The sequence below is a fragment of the Esox lucius genome, chromosome 25 (assembly GCF_011004845.1).
Source record: "Esox lucius isolate fEsoLuc1 chromosome 25, fEsoLuc1.pri, whole genome shotgun sequence".
Classification (NCBI taxonomy): Eukaryota; Metazoa; Chordata; class Actinopteri; order Esociformes; family Esocidae; genus Esox; species Esox lucius.
Window position 1 is genome coordinate 12,977,823 of NC_047593.1, and position 18,742 is coordinate 12,996,564.

Here is an 18,742-nt window from a genome sequence, read left to right on the forward strand (position 1 = left end):
TTAATCATCAACTGTTTCAGTCTGTTGGCACCTTCTCGGGCAGCACCAGACCCGTCTATGAGGTCCACTCGTCTGTCTCTTGCCGCCACATTTTGGAAACTGTGTAACCAGAGACTTGTCACAGCCTCGTTAACAGATCTTGGTGGGTAGTCTGCTGACGAGTCTGTGTGTGGCCTTCCGCTAAGGAAAAGGGCTAGCCAGTATCCAACGGGTCTTTCTTTCTTTCCGTGAAGACGTTAAAGTCTCCACACTCTCATGGAACGCCTGGTCTCTTCCCCGTATCGATGCATTCCATTTGGGTGGACGAACTCTAAAGAAAAGCTCAAGCTCATCGTCCAACTTTTCTATTTCATGGTGACCGAAAGTCCCCAGAACACGTACTCAGATGGTTTTGCTAATTCCCCAGTGCCAATCTTCAATATTCCACCCTGTTTAAGATGATAACCACTCAAAATGAATAGCCAGTATTTCAGCATTGCCTACAGATCTCCCTCCAAACATAGGTAGGGTAGGGTCATTATTTTAGATCAGAAACACATGTGGAATAACTAAATAACGTCTGGACAGTCAGTTGTTGGAGAGAAAGCATACATTTGTTAACCACTGCAGAGCTAGCGATCAGTATTCTCTAATTACGGCAGGTTTTCTTTGTACTGTCACAAAAGTGAGAAAATGATTTATTGCATCTCTCAGCACCTGAAACGAGGCGGCTGTAAAAGATCCATTAAAGCAAAAGAGGAATTGATTGAAAATAGTACATAATGTGGTTTACTAATTGCCTCTTCATGGTGTAACAATCCTAGTCCACTTAGAATGAAGCGTTTTTACTAGCATAGTGCTGGCATGTACATTTAAATTGTTTGAAATATCTTCATAAAGGGCTTTTTCCACAGAATGTGGTGCCATTTAATTTTTTTTTTTTAAAGAGTAGTGTTTATGGTTTCAAGGTCCATGACATCTAGAAAACTTAGAGGAACCCTGCCTTTTTTTTTTTTTAGAAACAACCTTAGCAGTAGAAGGTCATTTAATGGGCTTTTTTTAAAGACTGTACTTAGTGTGGAACATACACAAAGTCAGACCGACAGAAATAAGGATGAACAGTCAAAGCCGCTGAAACATTTGCAAACTCACTGAAGACGGTGAGGAAAAGGCCAGGTTTTAGGTTTACCCAACTTATTGAGGATTTTCTGTCCTGTTAAAGTCTTAACATCTACATCTCCGCAATCAGCAGGCTTTTATTGGAATACTTCTCAGTGTATGTGCAGTAATGATGCATTTTAAGAAAAATATTAATATGGAACTTTGTATAGCCGTATGCCATCTCATATTACATAGTGTGTTTATCCGTAGATATATAATAGAACAGATTTTCATACTTGCCATACAAATGGTGAAAAACACGCATACTCATTAAAAAGTGTTCATGAACATATTGATGGTTATTTGAGATTATTTAACATCTGGCGAACACATTTCAAACAAAAGTTCAATGTCCCTTTTAGTCTGTAAAACAGTTTAATAACTCAGCAAGGGAAAAATCAGTCCAGACATTTTTGGGATTTCTAAGATTAGGATGACAGAGCATGCAAGTGATTAAATTAGGATGTTACCTTGTAGCTATTCAACAATATACATTACAATTAGATTCCTCATATTGAAAGAGCATTATTGCAAAACCTACTGTATCCTATCTTTTCAAATATTTGTTTCAATGCTCAAAGTGGGTGTGCATTCCCAGACCATTTTCTGATGGAAAAAAACTGCATGTAGACATAAATATTTATGGTAAATATCAGATTTAGCTACAGGAAGAAAAAAAAGTTTTCTACAAACATTGAGAACCATTTTAGAGTGGAACTTCAGATTAAACTTTGTTTTGTTTCTCTGGATAGCAATGAGGGATTCTTTGGTTGGTTTCAGGCCTTTTGAAGTGGTGAGAATACTGATCCAATTGAAAGATTTCTTAAATTGTTTGTTTAGCTTCATTTCAAAGACAAACCAACAATTCCACCTATGACAATGCCTTCATATCCCTTTTAGCCCACAGCTTCACCGTTGTTACTAATGTAAGGCCTCCTTGACTTTTATCTGATTTATGGTTTTGAAACGAGACAGGAAGTTAGTATTTGTGCGTTTTCTCCCTTGATTACATGCCAGATATACAGTAAGTTATTGCTGTGGCCCTAGGTTCTCGGATGGACATTTCTCTATTTCCTTATACCGGTAAACACACGGACACAGTTTTAAACCTTTTTAATGTGCACCAAACCTCAGCAAGCCTTCAGCGTCAGCATTAGATCATTGACCTTTTGATATGCCATTGACAATTGCTATGAAAATTATAATAGGGAAACATTAGGAACCTACCCTGTGATTATGGATGGCCCTATACATTTTAATCCACCGTTTTCAATGGAATTGAAGTGAAACTCTGAAGGCAGAGACGCCCACTGGAACATTTGGATGTTTGATCGTTGTTTTGTTGGAAGGTCCACTTAGGGCCAAGTTTCAGCCTCTTGGCACAGGCAACCAGGTTTTTGGCTAAAATGTCATTGGACTTGGTTGTGTTCATGACCATCACCATGGCCCCAGGACCAGTGGCAGCCAATAAGCCCCATGATATTAAAGACCCACCACCATATTGTACAGTAAGTATGAGGTTATTTTCTGCATATGCATGCTTCTTTCGACAGGTGTGCCTGGTCAAAGAGCTCTATTATATTTCATTCTGAACATAGTACCTGGTTCCAATACAAATACCATTACCGGTTAAACTCCAAGTACATGAAGTTATTGGTAGTTTTCAATAAAGGCTTTATCTTGCAAGTCAAATGAATAGGTTGTAAGGTGGAATTTACTCTACGTTTTAAGACTTTCTGTAACTTTCCAATAAGATTACTTTAGTGGTGCCAATGATTTTCCAATTAACTCACAAAAACTGTAAAACGTAATAATAAAACATAAATAATAAAAAATAATAAAACAATGTATTTTCCCCAATATTTTTAGCATGAAATATAGCTCATTACCTGAGTTTCTTTTCAACAGGCTATTTTCTCATCTGTGTCAAGGGAGCCAATAAGCTTGGAGGTGACTGTAGTTCATCTTTGTTTGGCTCTGAGGACAAATATAACAAAATATCCTCTGAAACTGCTGGAGTACTGTTTCCAGTGCTCTCCCTGATTGCACCTAGCCAGCCAGGTCTGCTAATAAAGGGCTTGGGGGTTTAGCTGCACATTTGAATCAGGTGTGCTTTTGTCACAGCCTCATATGTGATGCATTTCCTGATTAGGAACCAGATACATTGGATGCATTGGGGAGTTACTGATTGAATTGTCCACCTGTCGATTTAAACTGTATATGTTTGCTGTTCTATTCGGCCGCCCACCGGAGGTGAGTGTAGTCTGGGTGTTGGTGGCCTGCCTCCTGCGTCTTTTGGTTGGACTGATTAGTTTGATTCATTTATATTTTAGATGGCTTTTAAGCCTGGTTTTATAATGCTTGCACTGTACCCTGTGTAACCACTACTTAATTTATGAAATGATTTAAGCTCTGTGTGTTTGCTCTCTGCTTCACTCTGTCTGCTCAACCCTAAAAGAAACGGCCATTTATTTCACCTTTTGACACTTATTTGAGCACACCAACTATGATGGAGGTTTCAGGGAGGTTGCAGTAGCCTGTTTGCTGATACTCTATAAACTTACCATTCCAGGCTCAGCTGTCAGTTAGAATGAAGTAACGAGGCTCTTTGTAATACAAAATACATTATTTATTCGTCACTGTAAATACACAAATTATCCTTTGGGGAAAGGAACAAACTCCACACGCAGCACTGTTGAAGAAGTTCTGACAGGAAGTCAAAACATTTCTGCAGATATCATTGTCGCAGCCCTCAACGTGGCGGGCTCTTTCTGTGTAGTCGGAGGAATTTGTTCTGAGCTCCTGTTCATTCCTAACCACAATGCAATGTCATATCCCCTCCTCATCGTTGTTGTCACTAGGATAGCTTTCACACGTTTATTATTATCTGTACATGATATACACTGATTCTTAAATACATTTTCAATTGTTTCCAAGTTATTTACAATATAAGAGCTTATTGAAGTTGATAAATGCTTAGAAAAGATGGTGCTTTTCCCAAGACTGATAAAACTGCTATGTATATTTAATGAAAAAGAAAAAATATTTTAAAATACTAAAATACTTTTTTTTTTATAACCATTATACTGTATATTATATATCATGATCTATTAAATACATGTAGGGAAGAGGGCAACGGTTATCAACCATATTCTAAATTATGGTAATATTTTCAGAAATGTTAAGCAGTTACTGGATAACATACATAAAACGAACCATGTGTTAAATATGTCCTCATTAAATTGCTGGATTGCTGGTTGTGACCCCAGCTCATGTCATGTGGATGTGATTTTGGGACCAGAAGTATTTAGCTGTCCATTATCAGTTCTTACCACTGCCCCTTAGGTACTGTGGTTGAACAGATCAAACTGAATACGTTTGGAATCCAACATGGGTTCTAGAATCTAGCCTTCACTGCAAAACAAGTAATTAAGACGTCCCCTACGTTTTAAGGACGTGCTGTGTGCGTTCCATCCAAATATATACAACTACACATGTTTGGATTCCAGGCCAGGCACTAACTACCTTTATATCGCTACACACAATTCTACAAGAACAGATCTGAAACATTCAAACTCATTTCTCTATACAAGCCTGGTAATGATTGAATGAACAGGTTATGGCCCAAATCAATATGATTTGGCACTACTCAAGGTTCAGTTTGGTTTTACACTCTTTGGTCAAAGAGAGATTTTTGTATCACATTAAAGTAATACAGGATAGGTATAACTATGGTGACTATGAATACATTCATGTGATTCGTCTACAGATTCCCACTTTGTTTACACGACAGAGAAAATGCTACAAACACAATCACTACGGAGCAAACACTACAAATACAAAATAGTGAGATTACATATTTATAGTGCTTTATCTGGGGTTCTGTCATTCCCTTAGTGTAAAAATAAAATGTGAAATATGTGCCAAAAACCAACCTACAGAACTAGTAAACAAACGGTAGAACCCATCACTTCTGTACTGCTTCTCTAAAGAACGATATCAGAAAAACCAGACAGGAACATTTTTCTTCTGGTTATTTGTCTTGTGTCATGATCTGCATATTTCAAACTGTCTCATGTAAATATGAAGCATGTATTTCCAATTACTCTATGATAGATGCAAGTGCTTCACAACAGAACTGAATTAAAAGCAATGGCGGAAGGAGAATGTGCCTATTCCCTTTGTTAATGGAATAGAGATATGTATGGCTTATCATTTCACTGGGTGATAAACATACTCAACATTTTAAGGATAATTTATAGATACCACAACAATCTTTGTTAAGAGTCTTCAACGCAGAGAAGTTATTTTACATCAAGTTCTTGAGAACTCTCTGAAACAACTTGACGATGAATGCAACACTCTCAGAATGCTCTCGGAACGTTCCGAGTCGGAAACACAACCAAACAGGACGAGCATTAAGTGGAACAGTACCAAACGATTTCAGACCAGACTTTCTTCCTTGCTTTGGTTTACTGGCTATCGACTTTAGCATCATCCCATGTCACTCTCAGTGTCTCTTTTCCAGTCACTTTCCCACTCAGTCCCATCCATCCCGCGTCGTCTCCTTGGTTCCCCTTCCGGAAGGCAGGCGGAGTAAGAGGAAGGCCTCGGCAGAAAGCCCCGCCTCATCCCTCAGCCCCTCAGATCCTCTGGCACATGTGGAGGCGGGACTTGGACGAGGAGGTGGCATCCTTCCAGACCTTGCAGGAGAGGCCCTTAGCGCAGTCGCAGCGCTGGAAGATCTCCAGGCCGTGGGAGCCCTTCTTCCGCTGCTTGGTGCACACCTCGCCCTGCCTCAGCACCGGCTTGCAGATCTTTGTCCAGAAGTGGCGGGCACAGCAGTGGTCTTCAGAGCAGTCCGAGGAACGCAGGCACGGGTCGCCCTCGTGTCCTAATCCATGACGGGAGACAGAGGAGGGTTAGCACGGACGAGTAAAAGACAGGGGGCGGGGGGTGCCTTTCCACAATGATCTTTTCTGTTTGTATTGATACTCTTTCTGTGTGTGGACAACTATGTCACCCGTTTTTATTCTAGAGTGTGGAATCTTAAGAATGTGATGTGTGGGTAAGAGAGCGGAAGTCATCTGCCTTCCATCAACAAGTGAAAACTAATCATGTGAAATGTACAGCACGCTGAAACAAATAAAATCCCCCAAACGAACACTACTTAGGCATAGGAAACGATCTGTACCCTTGTTATGAGTTCCCTACGAAAAAGCTTAAACAACCTCCTTGCTTTCTTCTCATCTCAATTTAAATTGCATTACAGGGCTATTATATTAGTGGACTGGAAAATGTACCTAGACCCTTGTAAAATTAGAGTGAACCTATTCCATGATTTTACAAACCAAATGAACCCACTTTTGGTAGAACCCGATATTCTTGGCAGTGGCGTTATGTTATCCTTTTCAAAGGACATAATTAGTATTGGAAATATTTATGATACATGTTATTTAGTCATGAAACAACTCTGAATACCTTGCCAGATGTGATTTATAGACACACAAAACAGCAGTTCTCTCGTTATACGTTATACTCTGCATTCCATACGTTGAGTCAATCTTTTTTTTGCAAAATCAACATTTTGCAAAATAAGGACGCACTGCAATAGGTCATCACCATTGGGTTACAATCTGAGGCGAGGCGCGAGAAGAGTCAGACACAATTAAAAAGCAAATACGCCCAGCGTTTACTTCAAATGCAGCTTACTTGTTATTTGTTAAATACCGCAAATATCGTGTTTATGCCGGGGGGAGGGGGGGGGCACTCAACGAACCACAATCAAGGTGTCTCATTAGAGCAAGAACTCCAAGTAACAACAAACATGCTGACACAAAAGTGTACGTACGCAATCGCTGAGTCAGCCCATCGTGTCAGCTAAGACAGCGGGGGGGGGGGGGTTCAATAATAACTCCAGCCATTATTACTACCGTGAACCTCGCCAGCCCCACATTCTGTGGTTTCACGTACGTACGCGAGGCAGTGTGGTGCTGTCAGTGAGGGTGTTTGTGTGCCTGGTTTTATGTAAGGGCCGTGGGGGAACAGCAATGGGCCATTGTGGGTTTGGTTTCTCCCAGCCTTGGCCCCCATGCTGCGTCGCGGGCTCTGAGGTTTTGCTGCTGATATACGAGCTGGCGGGTAATTACGGCGGCCGCTTGCGGACTGGCGTCTCTTTAAATCCGTGTGACTGTCGAACGGAGACTGGGGATAGCAGAGATTCGGCACCTTGGATCGGGGTCGGAGAGCGACAACCATCTTTCAACCCTAGTCTTTTAATAAGCAGCTTGATAACGGAGGGTAAATTACATCCAAAAACTACCTTTGAGAGAGTGTTTGGCCTCTGTTGTTTTCCCGCTCTTCTTCCAGCTGGTGCTGCCCTTGGTGGAAAACTTGTTGTGGTCATCCAAGGCCGAGATGTGAGGCGAGAGGACGCTCTCCGAGATGGGGACGCAAGTATCTGTATAGGAATATCAAGGGGGAGAGAAGATTTGGCTGTTAGCAACCACAATATGACACTCGCATTGCAGAGAGAAGACCACCGAGCGCTGACCTTTGGGTGTGAGACAGTACGAAGTGAGCCGCAAGATTGTTTGGTCATAAAGCAGGTGTTCAGTGTGTTCTTAAATGTAACACCCCTCTGTACCAGATAGATAACACTTCCTGTTTCACAAGGCAATCAATATATAAAAACAGCTCAAAATAAAAACAACTCCCACATGGCCTTCATGCATTTATTTCACCCCCAGTGTTACAGAGATTTCAGAAATATAACGAGGTGTCATCCCAAGACAACTCACAGTTGCTACATCGGTTTCCTGGGCAACACATGGCATCTCTGTGGCAGCGCTTCTTCCTCCGCCTACAGGTCAGACAGCGGGATGGGGCGTGCTGGGGACTGTGGCAGTAGCAACCCACGGTGCACTCCTTATCGTTACTGCATGGATACACCTGGGAAAGGAAGAAATATATGACACTATTAAATATCAGTGCAATGTTTATTCACAATTATTATTGAATTGGTGCCCCAAGAGATGTTTCGTGGGTTGTTTTTTTTTATCGCTTCTGTGTTTCACCTATTCAATTCTGATGTATTATTTACGCTGTTGCCTATGTGGTTTTACGATGTTTTGTAAAAATTCCCTAAGAATTTAGCTGGAAATGAGAATTTATTCGCAGTCAACTCTCCAGTTAAATTTCTGAACATAAAAAAAAAAATACAAAATTATTTGATAAAGGTGTTAGCCTAGCCCAGGACTCAAAACGTGACTGTTAGTCAAACATCTTAGCAGGTATCCTCTGGTTTCTGACCACTGATTTCAGATTTCAGGTAATCTAAGGTCAGCCTAATACATTTACATTGTCAGGCTGGAAAAGTGACACAGCGGTTCAATGCCAGTTAACTAGCAACAAACCTGTCACCCATAACTTTGCAGTTTTTCATAATTGCATCCATAAAAAAAATGTAACATCAGTAATAGCTACCAGACATGACGGAAAAGGGCTTTGGTTCCACTTACAGTCATATAAATACTAATCTCAGACTCCACAACTTCTAACCGTCACTTATTTCCCTGTCTCCAACGGTATTTTTATGTGACGGCTTTAAAAAGTCCAACTGAAATTGCTCAAGACAGTAAGCAGATTAACAGAATATGTTCTGTAGGAATTCTTTCTGAAGCACCAGACCCTTTTCCGACAGTGGAAAACAGGCCGTAAGAAAATAGGGAAAATGCTGCTCTCTCCCTGGGCTTCTATGTGCCCATCAATGGCCAGGAATATTCTTAGATATTCCAAAGAATAAAGACCTTGCCTTCTTCTCACCCAAGAAAAACATGTCCATGTTCAGTCCATATCAAGGTTGCATTTAGAAGCCTAATTTACAGTAACTAGTCCTTTATTCAAATCCCTGGAGAAGGAGTTAGTAAGCATTGAGACTATTATTAATTAGGAGAAATCTGGGGATTTTAATTTACTTACTTTTAATTAACTCAGGGACAATAGGCAAGTTAAGCAGTGCTGAATTATTCTACATCTTTATTCCCTAGGTCAATCCTCTAGGGATTGGTGAAAAGTCTGGTAATAGAATGCCAATTTAGGCAAAGCCTTAGGCATTAGCGATTGTCAGGTGAAGCAATGGCAACATGATAACAATACATGTGTGCCTCAACAGTCCTCAGTCACCAAACAGTCCCTGCAGAAGACATTGATCTAGGTGAACTGAGATGACCGAGATAAAACCGCAGTGTGTCCATAAACATAGCAACCATTCAACCACAGTCTACAACCACAGTCTACACGGCAGCCATAATCAAAGGCCCCGGCTCACATTTTCCACAACAAGTGCATGCAGCAATACACAAAACATGGGAGTAACGTTGCTTACTGGAACGGCTGTCATAACTAAATGTTTTACACATGGCGCATGGCCTGGTCATGGTCGGGCTTCGTGTGAGCGGGAGAGGCAAACGACATAATATCAAAGGGTCAACAAAATAGTGTTTTCGAAAGTGTTTTGAACTTTGCAATTGGTGGAGGGGAGGGACACTTGACTTCGGAAGAGCCTCTCAAAAGGAACCTACTTTGGAGAATGTCCCGGGTCAGTCAAAGGGGATTTTTAGTCTTTCACTGAGGTCTGGCCACTCCCAATACCAGCACTGAGGCGAAATACATTAGAGTCCACTTACTATGAGCCCGACCAACTCCAAACATACCGAGGATCAGACAGATCTACAAACAGCCTGTTAATCTCAGTCCAACATCAGGCTGAGGTAATAATAACATGTTTTGGCTTTCCATATCAGCCGGGTGCCGTACTGGCAGATCTGTATCAAAACTCTAGGCAGTTGTTGGGCATTCAAAAATAATAAATAAGTTGAACACTGAATACTAAAAATACATTTTGATTTATTTTACGAAATAAATACTTAAATAATTGCAATTCTGAATTACAGCAGCAATGCTTTCAAAACCAACTCTACCTCTGCATAAATTGCTTTCACTTTTGCTTGTTTACAAAAAGCTGTCAGAACAATATTTCAGGATATATAAAAAAAAAATGCCCCTGAAGCAATTTAGATGGCACAATGATTCACTACAAGTATTCAGACATGTCTTTTTCTCAGAAATGAACTGTTCAACTGAAGTAACCAGGAAATCAGAGAGTCTTGCCACCCTCTATATCTTGTTTTGAGGAGAGAATATGCAGTGTCTCAGTGACACTGGTGGATGGGATGGAGGGTGCTGCATTTCCATTTGCCAATAGAATAGCACGCCTTCTGTTGACCAATAGACAATCTGCATTTTATAACACCAAAACAATTGCGTTCTACAAATCATTGGTTAGGGACAGGTAAATATGAGCGTTGTGGATGGGTAGCCAAGCAACCCCATTTTGTCTCTCAAATCGACATGCGGTGGTTTCCGTCGATACGGTCTCGTGTTGATCGCAGTTGATTAGAGCTAAACCGCACTGTGCTACAGGACAGTCTATACTCAACAGACTTCCTTAACTTCTCCCCTCTAGCCAGGATAATTTCACAGGAGCCCTTTGAAACCGTATAACACAAGACACGGTGAAATAATCTAGGCTGATTATCTCGCCTCATCATCTCCATGTTTTCAAACGCCTCAACCGCGTCACAGAGGAGGTTCCGTTCGGATGTGTCCCATTTGATCTCGACTCCTCCACCTCCTGCACCTCAATTTATTGCACACTTCCTTTTGTCGTTGTCCCCCCCAACCCCCCCCCCCCCCCCCCCACCCCTACCCGCCCCTGCTCCCATATTGTCCCTAGACACCCCCTCTCACATTAAAGCAAGAGGCTATTCCTGTTTTAGGAAGCGGTTTCCTGCAGCCTTTTCGGGGCATGCAGGCTAGACGATAAAGAGGCAGACACGGGACGATGAGGGAAACCCCCGGGTCCCCTGCGTTGTCTCGTGCTGGTATAAGCGGCCAGGTCTTTGAAGGTAAAGCCCGGACTGCGGGGTGGAGGGAGAGAGGGAGGGAGGGAGGGAGGGAGGGAGCAGGCGGTCTCCAGGACACAGACATTTCACTCTGGGATCCGTGAGTCTTTGGACCGGCCTCTTGCTTCTCTGTCTGTTCACATTAACCAGCATCTCAGTCGTGTCTTGGGACTGATATCACAATGCGATAACAAGTGTGATGCCCGTTGAAAAAGCAAGGTCAGTGGAATGTTGTTTACCACAACTGAGTTGATCCAAAGTCTAGCCAAGGCAGATGAGACACTGATAGAAGATGTTATAAAAGACGCAACAATCAAAGTGTATATTTAAATCATCTAAACACAAGAAAGCATAGTTTCTGATGCAAGCTCCGATGCTCACTATTACCCCAAAAAAAAAAATGAAAATAAGGATGTCAATACACTAATACGCACATGCTCACACGCGCCCGCTACCACGCACCCTCTTCAGAACTAGAACGTGACCTCGGGATAATCAACGGGGAAACATAAGACTGTGAATGACGTTAGCGGGCCAGCGGCCGAGTTGCACCGAGTCAAATAAACCATGTCGCACAATAAACAAACCCTCATCTGCTCTCAAAGGGCGGACGGTCTCACAGTATCCGATGACACGGCGAGAGGCCGGCGCTTCACAGGAATCTCAGGAACACAGCCGTGGCTACTTTCATCACTCGAAACACGTGTGTCTGTGCGCGTGAGCCCCCGCAAGGGAATTCTATAGGTCTGCGACTCTCCGGATGCAGGCGCCATATAGGCTGCACTGAGCCCTTCTCATACGCGCGCGTATTCTCATTGGCATGCATATTGCGCTCTACACCAGCGATCAAAAGAGGGGGAACACGGTGGAGCTGCGACCCCTGTGATGCTAGTTCTATTGTAGCTCAGTGAGGTGTTAGCCTGTGGATTGAGAGGGGCGTCTGGGTCTTCAAAGTCTCATTAACAGGTTTAAATACAGACGGCAAGTCAACTGGAATCCCTTCAGGATACTTAGCTACCCTACTAGGGCCCCCCCCCCCCCAATATCCCATTACGGTCCTTGTGGGGGCCCCGGTTTGGTCCCCAGGGCCCCACTGACTGTTTCGGGTGCGAGACAGCCGGGAGGCCCGTGGGGTCCCTGAGGCGGAGGAGACGGAGGTAGAAGGCGGCTAGACTAACGCAATAACAAGCAGTCCCACCTCGGCAGCGCTGTTTCCCCGCTCTCAGATCATTAGGATCACTAAACAGCTACTTAACCCTGGAGGGGGGGGGCACAGAAGGGGGACGGCGCGGAGGGATCGAGAGAGGAGGAGGAGTGGGGACGTGGCTCTCGACATTTGGGTGTGTGGTGGCGGGGTGGGTGGGTGGTTGCGGGGTGGGGGGGGGGGGGGGGGGGGGGGGGGCGTTTAAACGTTTCGGTCCTGGCTTGTTAAAATAATTTCTGTGTGGAATTAAATAATGTTTCAGGACTAGTTAAAAATGTATTCATGTATCGTCCAGGCACTGGTTGGGAAACCAGCCAGCCACTCAGCTGTTACTGTCAGCAAGCCTCTACCTCCCCTAGTGGGTTCAGAGGTCTCTGCCCATAGCGTCGGTTTGTACTAGTTCGCTCGCTTACTGGGAATCCTTGGCCACCCACGAACATTGGCTCTCCTGATAAAGTCAAGAGGCTCTTTTCTTTTTGGCTACACAAACACACACACACACAAATACACACACACACAGACACACATACACACACACACACAGACACACACAGCTCAACTTCATTGTACCGGTTGTAGCACCTGGGACGGTCAGGTCCTGACCACGGATCTGGAGCTCAAAGTGATCGATGGGAACATTTGTCAGTGAGAGGAGAGAGCGCCCACGTCTGTGCAGCACTTTGTCAACAGCTGAGGGGAAACAAAAGCACGCCACACAGTCACGCTACTACGGAGCCACCACCGGTTTTGACATGTTGGATGGAAGCCCAACTTTATTAATCTGACAGTTTAAACACCAAATTACACCCGGGTTTCCTGCGCGCTTCTCTGGGTGGCCGCCGTGCTCCCCTCCCCGACTCCCCGACTCTAATTTGCTACTTTTGAAAGCGAGCCAGTGGGTGCGATTTATTGAGAGCTTATGTTGTAATCGTTCGCATATCCTTTAATGTCGGAGAGTTTAAGGCCCTGAAGGGATACATTTCAACAGCTTGCCTAATGCTGTATAAAAAAAAAAAAGAAATGCACAGGATTCTTCTGAAGAGGTCTGGTGCTGGAGGAAACGGGGGGGGGGGGGGGGGGGGTACTAAATGGATGCAATGGTGAATTCATGAGATACTCGTTCTAACTGTAAAGTGTAGAAGTGCAATGAGGACACGTGTCCTGAACCACTACAACAAGGGATTGGGAGTGAGCTGTAATTCTGTCCCAAAGACTCAGCGTACGTTGTAAGCAGCTCTGCCACAACGGCAACTTCTCCATGAACACGGGAAAGGGAGCTACAGCACATATCTGGCGGGCACCATGCTCGCGCGCCGAGGGCTCACCTGAAGGTCCCTCGGTCTCACTTGGTGCAGAGTACAGACAAGGCTCATTCAGGATCGTTTCAGCAGCTTCAGGTTTCCCTGAAGTCTGGGAACCGAGGCTGCCGCTGTGACAGTGACATTACGTAATACAGCGCCTTTGGCTCGTTGGCGTGGTTGTTTACACAGTGTTGCAATACTGGTTAAAGCATCTGATTCTTAAAATAGACTTACTTTTTTTTCAGCGGGTGATTGGCATTTGCCTCAAGGCAATCTCTCATGTCTTGTTGCTGAGTAATAGCTATTAAGTTGCAAGGCTAGAAAGCATTCTATCAGCCAGTAGAGACAGGCCAGCACACCTCCCATTGAAAACTGTCAACCAAATTACTCTGGATGTGCTGCTAAATGTGCCATAACATTTAATACTTATACGAGTATCGTGGTGGTCTCCACACATGCACACCTACACACACACACACACACACAGACAGACAGATCCATTTTATTCAAACCACTTTAGTTTATTGGGATGGCAAGGTTATAAGCAGACGTTTAAATACAGGTCTGGCACAGCTCTTCGGGCTGGAAAGGTTCCCACTTTGCAGAAGAGACCGAGGCTTTTCTCTTTAATCCTCACTGTCTGAGTGGTAGGATCTCAGAACAGTGGTCTTAGCAGTAAGGAGCAGCTACCACACACACGAACTCACACACACACACAAACACCGCTGGTTTCGTTACAAGTGTTAATCTGGAGACGGGTGCGTTTAAGCCGACAGCAGACAAAATCCAAAGCCAAAGCTAAACTGTGCCTTCCAGTAGTTCAGTGGGTATAAACACTTTCATTGTAAAAGACAAAGGGAATCAGCTGTTTTTTTTCCTCTGTCTGAGTTGAAACGCATAAATGTTTAGCGATAGAGAGGTGAAATGTGGTGCCATCTACAGCTCAAATGAAATCACAAGAAGTTGATTGGATACGTAAACACAGGGAAAACAATTATTTATTTAATTATTTAACATTTGATAAATGGTAAGATACTATGAAACGAAAGCCAAATTACGCAGAATATGAGTCCCACATAAACCAGACTAAATGGTCAGTCTTTAGCCCATTGGTCTATAGCATCGCTATGTACATCCCGCCAGGCTGACTTCGCACTGTTTCCACAGCAGGAGACGAAAACAGTGTGGGAGCATGGTAAAATAAAAAGGGTTAGTTAATCAAACTATGTTTTGTGAATTGGGTGGACTTAAGGACAATAAATTGACCTAATACAAACAATACATACATAACAAAGTGGCTCACGGTATGGTGAATACATAAAAACACTGGAAGAAAACTGTTGATTAAGCTAAATGTCCAAATGTTGAGTACAGTCACAACCCAATTACAGCCGGGTTGTCTTAATATTGTACCTTGTATAAACAAACTGCTGGCAGTAAGCAGAAATGTGTCAAGCTTGTTGAGTTAAGTTATGTATAATTGTAGCGTATGTTTGAGCTTGAGAGCAATCATGATCCTGATGGAGAGATATTATGCAGATGTACCATTTGACAATTTAAGATGTCTGGTATGCTTTTTAGTATCCGCCCAAAATCATATCTGGTGAATAAATGATGTAGAATTGTTTCATTTCACTATCACTGTAATTATTTATTGTATGACAATGCAAAAATTACACCTTGCCCCTTTAATTCTACGCTACACAAACACATAGAGTTGCAGGTGATTAAAAGTTTCAATTGTTGGATATCCTTACTCTGGCTGTATTCCAATATAAATTAGACATCAGTTTCCAAGCCAAACTTTGTGATTCATTCAACTACAATTATGAGCCTCCCAGGTGCAACGGGATTGTGTGGTATCTTAGACAAATTGCATTAAGGTTTATTCAATTTACAGTGGCAATCAGCTGCGATTGGACTGCGAGTTTTCCACAGAAAATGTCACGAATGTTGATTCAACGCGCAATTTTAACGCAACCCGGATCGGATTGTGAGCTTGCTGAATATTTCGTTACCAGAAGTTAATATTAGTGAGCGTATTGAATAGGCGGTAATAGGATCCATCACTCCGCCGACAGTTGATTTTAATAATTCCAGCAAGAGTCTGGAGCAGTTTAATGACATTAACAACCAGACAGAAAACCCACCATGGCGTTGAATTTTTCTCGGATTTCAAGTGCTCATGCTAATGATTTACCGTGGAAGCGTTGGACCCCGACCATGGCGTCAAGGTCTAAAATGCAATTAAGGTTTATGAGGGGTCCAATTCCTATAATTTTCCAATAACGATTCACACGTGACACGTTTCTTGATGGCAAAGAGGACATTACCGCAATTGTTAGGTTGGGTACCACGTGCTATGTTTTGAGGCATGCTTAAAGAAAATACGCACGTTGGTACCAGTTATTTAAAAGCAAGACTGTAACAACAAAACTATGTATACCAATAGTTTCTAAAACATTAAAAGGGTTGTTAAAACAGTAAAAAATTTATACATCCTGACCAAAGTCCTTGACAAAGTTGTTACAGTAAAATATGCACAACTACGTGAATAGTATGCATTAATAATTAAAAGAGAAAGATCCAATTACCTGCGCAAGTATTTTGCCTTTCTTGGTGATCCCGATTTCTAGAGTAGCTGAGTGGTTTGTGGCTGGTGTGGGTTCTCCCAACAGAGCCGCTCTGATGGAGTTTGCCTTGGAGCGCTCCGCTCTCTCCGACGCTCCCATCCTCAGTGCAGCGACAAGCAGCGCGAAGACACACCAGAATCTATTCCGAGTCAGGCCGCGCATCCTTGGAAAACAATTTTGCTGAACTGTCGTCCAAAATAAAAAAGATTTGAATGGTATACAACCTGCGACTCGAACCTCTCCAATTACGCATACAGTTCTCACGAAAAAACGCGCTGTCACACTGTGGCCATGAGCGAAGTTTACCCCATGAAAATAAACTAAATAACAGAACGATTTCTCTATTCAATTAATCAGTATAGAAACAAGTGCATGACAAAAACAATGCTCAATCTAATCATAAAATAAAAATGAAGAGCTTAATATGAATGAAAAATGCTGATGCTCAAGGTCAGGGTGAAACTTGACAAGCGACTTCCAGACTGTCCCTCTGGCAGTAAGTGAGAGCTTAGTGCGGCAGCCTGCTATTTTATGATCTCGGATACTTTCTTTTTATAGGATTCTAATGGGTTTGCTTCCTCCGCCCCCATTCAGAATTGACAAAACTGAAACCGATCTGTGTGCACGCTGTGCATTGTCGTCTCAAGCCCCGGCCCCAGCCTTGTCCCAGACATCGGCACCACGAGCCCTTTTAGGAAAAACCTTTAAAATTATACAGTGTTTGTTTTAACTATTGTCTCTGACCTTTTCTTATTACGAGATGTTATGTGTAGTAAGAAAACGGGAATTATTTGTCAACACCATCAAACATTTTCCGATGTGTATATCATCTATCACACATTTATGTAATAGACTATGCATTTATATTTGTTTTATTTTCAATAGGGCTCCAGTGATTGTTTATTTTATGTGCCCTTAGCTATGAACGTCTTCTAAATGACAATAATTTAAACGTAAACTGATGAATGTCTATGGCATGTGAATCGGGTTGGAATAAAATGCTTACTATTCCATAATCGTTCGCGAGGTTCAGGTTGGCATACAAATGCATTATTCCCACCTTAATCATATGGAGATACGCGATCTACTAGAGACATGGCTTGCTCATTGACACCACCAATTCAATCCGAAATTCAGAAAAATGTCTTGTATAAGACAATCAGCGAAGCATTGTTTTGGCCCATGGGAAAGACAACCCTCATGGTGCAAGGAATGTCCCTACTGATACGGCTAGTGACATAAGAAATATATAGACTCCTTTGTTTGATATTTGGGTTCATGATGGTTCCCGCATCAGAATAAGTTATACTCATGATGGTTGGATAACATCCCAAGAGCACAATACATGCTTTCAGTGTTAAGGTACTGTATGTATATGACTGCTAAGGAACATTGAATAATACCCACATGACGTGATCATTTTGGTAATTTAACATCGGTATCAATTTTTAGATAATAATGAAAACGACTTTTTCGTCATCAGTTGATGCATTGATGTAAAATATGATGATGCACGGGCGGAAACCACAGTGCATGTTAATCAAATATTACAGCTGCCTTATCGACATAAAAGAGCCTGTCGCTGAAACCAGCGTGTTTCACCCGCTAAGTATCTGACTCACTGTTTGCAATGCTCTAGTCAGTCCTCATGCACGCACGCACGCACGCACTCATTATTCTGTTAAAAATGACCTGTCAGTGTACGGAAACCATGGGTAGACAGCAACCTTTTCTGGTATTGTCAAGATTATTTATTTACAAGATTATTTAAGTCGACACTGTTACTTCAAGAACATTCACTGTCTTCTGAGTAAGAAACTCGATTGCAGATTTGGCCTGGATGAATTCTCCCAGTGCCTGGTGTAAAGGAGACTGAACTGGTTTCCTCGATTTATCCTGTATCTTTTTATCTTCCAAAACTCCTGTCCTCATCATACCCACCATGATGAAGCTACCACCATGCTTGAAAATAAATAGGATACTCAGTAATGTGTTGTGTGGGATTTGTCTTAAGCACAAGGCTTTGCATTTCAGCCAAAAAGTGTATACCTTTGCCATGTTTAATTGTACCAGTACTTTAATTCCTTGCTTTTGAATATTTTCTGTATTTTATATATTTCTATTCTTCCTTTCAGTCTGCTGTTGATGTCACCGTTGTGGTCACTTCAGTGTTGTTCATCTGTCCTCACGTCTATCACAGCAACTCGACTAAACTGTTTTAAAACCACCACTGGCACCAATGACATCTCTGAGCGACTTCCAGTCCTGAGGCTCAGTTCAGAAGGAGACAGACTCTGTGATTTACTTGACTGGCTTAATACATCATCCGCAGGATACTTATTAAGATTCTCGATGTCTGATTTATTATTGTTACCCAGCTACGAAATGCGTTTTTACGGTTCCTTCAAAAAGCTCCACGGTCTTTGTAGTTAAATGTTTGCTGGAAATTCAATGAATGACGTAGGTAGGAAGATACACAGGAATATGTAGTCATAAAAC

At 42.4% G+C, this 18,742-nt stretch overlaps 1 protein-coding gene across 1 annotated transcript; it reads right to left on the reverse strand.

The window, feature by feature from the left end:
* Window positions 1-4,246: 4,246 nt before the first annotated feature.
* On the reverse strand, window positions 4,247-16,742 carry dkk2 (dickkopf WNT signaling pathway inhibitor 2). Its single transcript, XM_010888421.3, has 4 exons — window positions 16,205-16,742; window positions 7,941-8,091; window positions 7,463-7,600; window positions 4,247-6,034 (listed from the first exon to the last, which is right to left on the reverse strand). Exons 1-4 carry the CDS (start codon window positions 16,403-16,405, stop codon window positions 5,784-5,786), a joined length of 741 nt encoding a protein of 246 aa, XP_010886723.1. The 5' UTR covers window positions 16,406-16,742; the 3' UTR covers window positions 4,247-5,783.
* Window positions 16,743-18,742: the final 2,000 nt, after the last annotated feature.

Excerpts from the sequence above, each read along its gene's own strand:
- dkk2 (XM_010888421.3), bottom strand. The coding sequence starts at position 16,405 with ATGCGCGGCCTGACTCGGAATAGATTCTGGTGTGTCTTCGCGCTGCTT. Across the intron at positions 8,092-16,204 it reads AAGGCAAAATACTTGCGCAG|GTGTATCCATGCAGTAACGA; the intron begins GTAATTGGATCT and ends TTCCTTTCCCAG. Across the intron at positions 7,601-7,940 it reads AGGAAACCGATGTAGCAACT|ATACTTGCGTCCCCATCTCG; the intron begins GTGAGTTGTCTT and ends ATTCCTATACAG.